Here is a 4,920-nt window from a genome sequence, read left to right on the forward strand (position 1 = left end):
AAGATTTTATACACGCCACATTATGGCTCATTTTCACCTGGATCTTCTTTACAAATACAACAAATACTTGGAAGGTTTCATCCTTGGTTCTAGAGTCCACGTGAATCTGGAGAAGTCGTCCACTATGACAAAGATATATCTTTTTCCTCCTCTGCTTGGCACCCTCATAAGTCCACATAGAACCATATGAAGAAGATCAAGTGGCCTTGAGGTACTAACTTCCTTTTTGGGCTTGAACTAGGATTTGACATGCTTTCCTTTTGCACATGCATGACACACATTATGATCCTTGAAGCTTGACTTGGGCAGACCACGAACCAGGTCCTTCTGTACTAGTTTGTTCAGCAATGAAAAGCTTGCATGCCCCAACCTTCTGTGCCATAACTAAGCATCATCATCAACAACACTTAGACAACTGAGATCACCACTCTGCAGGGAATCAAAATCAGCAACATAGATGTTTTTGTATCTCTTGGCCACTAACACCATTTCTCCAGTCACAAGATTTGTGACTGTGCATATCTTTGACACAAACTCCACCTTATTCCCCTTGTCATAGATTTGAGAGATACTCAACAAGCTGTACTTCAATCCGTTGACATAATACAAATTTTCAATAGAGTGAGAGAGCGACTTCCCAATGCTTCTAACTCCCAGAATGTATACCTTTTTTCCATTTCCAAAGTATACACTCCCTCCTTGCAGGGCCTTCAGTGAAAGAAAATCGAATATGTTTCCAGTCATGTACTTTGAGCAGCCACTATCCATGTACCATTATTGGCTGCTCCCCTTCACTGCTACCTGTATAAGGAAATTACGGGTTAGATTTAGGAACCCAAACAAGTTTGGATCCCTTGTAGTGAGGAAAAGGGTGAATGAAAGTTTTTTTGGTCCAAGCAGGCATCATGCGTTTTTTATATGAGAGACCAAGTTCTTTAGCAGTAGTTACTTTCTTGGCAAAAACTTTGTTTTTCTGTTTAGACTGAACCCTAGCCTTACAGTTTTCCTTAAAGTTCCCAGTGTTACCACAGTGAGTGCAGAGCTAATTGTCGGGTATAGTAACATACTTGCTATGAGGGTTGTAGGGAGTCTTTTCCCTTTAGAACCCGATTCCCTGCCTGTTTCCCCCATTGTTTATGTACATGGCAGTGATAGCATCAGAGGACCAGGTCCACTTGAGTGATTTTTCAAGATCACTCTTGACTCTTCCTAGTTCATCCTGAAGTTATTTTTTCTTTTCAAGTTCAGCACACAGACTAGACTTCACTGTTTTCAACTCATCTTCAAGCGTAAGATGTGTTTCATTAGCAACTTCCTTTCCCTTGTGAAGAATTTCAAGCCTACCTTCTCCTTTCAGTTCCTCAATTTTATCATTCAGATCCACTACTATTGCTAGTAGGTCATCCCTCTCAAGATCTAAGTTAGCAATCTTTTTAGTTAAAACATCTTTTTCTTTCTTCAGACTTTCAATGGTTTCTTTTAAATCTACCACAACGATTACTAGGTCATCTCTCGATTGTTCTGCTTCTCCTAATTCCACAGTTAATGCATTTTTATCATTTATAAGACTGTGGTATGTATCCATTAAAACATTTACCAAACATATGAGTTTTTTAGGAGAATAAGACTTCAGATTTCTTTGAACATCCAGAAAGTTTACCTCATCATCGTCGTCATCATCTTCATCATCATCAGACTGAGACATCAAGGCAAAAATGGAATCATACTCAATTGCTTCACTTTCTGCTATCATGGAACTGTCACCTTAATCATTATCTTCTTTAGATTCACTGGAGGAGTCTCCCCATGAAGCAAGAGCTTGTTTCACAACATTGTCAGCGATATATTTCCTCTTGAAACGTTTGTCAGGAACCGGGTATCTTGCTTGAGGAGAGGACAATCCTTGATAAAATGTCCTGGCTTACCACACTTATGACATAGGTCATAACCTTTTGGCTTGCTGGAACTGCCCCTTTTGGAAATGCCTCTATTTCCTACGAACCATTTTCTGGAATCTTTTTGTATGGTAAGCCATATCAGCATCTTCGCTACCTGAATCATTGTTGTCCGTTTTGAGGACCAGGTTCTTCTCCCTTTTGGGCTCTCTTTTCTCATTATCCTTCTTCTTCTTCTTCATTTCATAAGTTTTTAGATTACCAACAAGTTTATCAATGGTTAGCTTCTGCAAATCCTTTGCGTCTGTGATAACATTCACTTTGCTTTCCCAGGAACTGGGTAAAACACTGAGTATTTTCCTGACAAGTTTGTTCCTTGGAATGATTTCTCCCAGAGAATGAAGCTCATTGATGATGGAGGTGAACCGAGTATGCATGTCCTGGATGGACTCATCGTCTTTCATCCTGAAAAGCTCGTATTCTGTGGTAAGCATGTCAATCTTTGATTGCTTAACTTGGGTTGTCCCTTCATGTGCTATTTGGAGAGCTTCCCAGATCTCTTTAGCAGATTGGCAGGCATAAATCCAGTTGTATTTGTCTGGTCCAATACCATAGACAAAACCTTTCTTTGCTCGAAAGTTCTTCTCTATGGCCTTGCGATCAACATCATTGAATTCTTTTCTTGTTTTGGGAACTGTTATTGCTGGGTCACTACTGGTTTTTGTAGGGACAAAGGGTCTATCGCATATGACGTCCCAGAGCTCTGAGTCTTCAGCCATGATGAAGTGGTGCATCCTTGTCTTCCACCATCCATAGTATTGGCCATTGAATCTTGGTGGCCTGTAGGTAGATTGACCTTCTTCAAAATTTGGTGGAGCAGCCATGGGGATCCTTTCTAGGTATTAGCCTGATAGAAAGAACCTTCTCTTATACTAATTGTTAGAATTTAAGGGTCCACCAAACTATATAGAGAACCAGGTTCTCTATTAGTTCCCACAGAACACACGCACACTGCAGTAGGTAAATGACACAAAGAAGTTTTACATGGAAAACTCCCAGCTCATGGGATTAAAAATCACGACCTACCCTTGTAGGATTTCAACTTCACTATTGAGCAAACTTTAGATGACAACCTATTGTAACCTAGGAATTAACCTCCTAATCCCTCACTAACTTGTAACAACTCTATTACAAGTCACTTTGTAATAACACTATTACAAAGACTTACAACTCGACTAACTTTAGCCAAGACACAAACACAAGGCTTATGATTTTACAAAGATTTCCTACACAATGCTTCTAACTAAGCTAAGTAGGAATTACAAATAAAGTTCTTTAACAAAAGTGCAACACAACTAGGGACATGTAACGACTCAATACATAAAACTGGTCCTTCGTTATGTTGTTCTTTGTTCTTGATGCCCTCGAGAATCACTTGCAAGATTGGCACAGACTTGAGAGAAAATGCTTGATCTGTTCTTAAATGTGCAAGTATTTTGTTTTACCTTTGCTTGATGTTAATAACTCATTTGTGACATCACTTGAATGATGCAAGCAAGTTAGGTAAAGGGCATTCCCCATAAAGTTGACTGCTGCACTAATTTTGCACTGTTGCGTGTGTAGGCAACAATTTTACAACTGTGGGGAGTTGACTGGGTACGGTCACCATGGGAACTGGTGGCCATCTGTTTCCTCTGTTATTCCTTTGACTCTGAAGAGTTGAACCACGTCCCCGAACTGAGACTTGTTGTTCTTTAAGTACTTGAGGATGTGTAACAAGTTCCTTATCTAGTTCTTATCATTAGGTTTGTTAGATCTTAAAAATATAACAGGGATATGTAACCTATCAAGAAGGCTTATTCATGCTTGATTTTCAGCAAATGCAAAGAGAGAAGAGGAGACATTTATTCATTCCATCATTCCAGATCCTAAATATCCAACCAATATAAAGGATTTTTCTTTTTTTAAAAAAATGTTTACCAATCAACTCCAATTCTGCTTCATCTCATAAGTGACAGAATCTATAGACGTGATCTCTAAAGAGGCTTATTCATAACATGGCCTCCTTCCGGTATTATATATATAGAGATCAAATTCTACATTCATAACTTAGTCCATGCTATTGCCGTTTTCTGAGGACATTTACTATAGCTTGTTGGCATATTACAGTCAACACTAGTCAAGCATCTACACCCTTCTAGCCTGGAGTATGTAAGCCCAGTGGAGGGGCAACAGAATCCCTATAGTTTGGTGTTGTGCAATGCTAGCTATAACTATAACCAAACAAATTTGTACATCATACAAATGAGAGCAACCGCATGTTTAGGAAGGCTAGTTGGTGGAGTTTTACTAGCCTACTTTTTTTTCTTTTAACATCTTGCATGTACTGTTGAGATAATATAATTTTTAAGAGACAAGGCAAGGTTTTATAAATTGATCTCATTAGTCAGGTTCTATTCTCTTCACAATCCTAATCCGAAGGTTAGGCATTTGTGATTTGTCCATGTTGATCAGTTTTTTTGCTGTAATTGGTAATTTATTAAACGACTGAAATGTGTGTGTACCTGCAAAAGTGAAAGCTAGGTTAGCAAAAAAATCGGCAACACTGTTCCCTTCCCTTAGTACATGCTGAAAGACAACATTGTAGTTATTCTTTATATTCTTGATCTTCCTTACTTCAGCACCTATATACCAAGGAGTTGCCCATTCGCCATCAATTATCTTCCTCATTACTAAGGAATCAGTCTCCATAATCAGTGGATGTAGCTGCCTTCCCACACAGTATGCCAATCACTCCACAACTTCCTTTGCTTATACCACTATGTTAGTTGTCTCTCCTATCTCCTTTGCTTTCGCAAACACCAAATCGCCAGCATGATCTGGAACACAAAACCCATATGAGCTTGGTCCAGGATTGCCTCTTGATGCACCATCAGTATTGCATTTGAACCACCCTTCATAAGGAAGCTGTCATGTAACTCTCTTAGTCCCCACATATGGTTTGTAACCTTCAAATAAGCTGATC

General features: G+C 39.1%; 1 protein-coding gene across 1 annotated transcript; it reads right to left on the reverse strand.

The window, feature by feature from the left end:
* Nucleotides 1-384: 384 nt before the first annotated feature.
* On the reverse strand, nt 385-768 carry LOC142163856 (uncharacterized). Its single transcript, XM_075221004.1, has one exon. The coding sequence runs from the start codon at nt 766-768 to the stop codon at nt 385-387; it is 384 nt and encodes a 127-aa protein (XP_075077105.1).
* Nucleotides 769-4,920: the final 4,152 nt, after the last annotated feature.

Source organism: Nicotiana tabacum, chromosome 9 (assembly GCF_000715075.1).
Source record: "Nicotiana tabacum cultivar K326 chromosome 9, ASM71507v2, whole genome shotgun sequence".
Lineage (NCBI taxonomy): Eukaryota > Viridiplantae > Streptophyta > Magnoliopsida > Solanales > Solanaceae > Nicotiana > Nicotiana tabacum.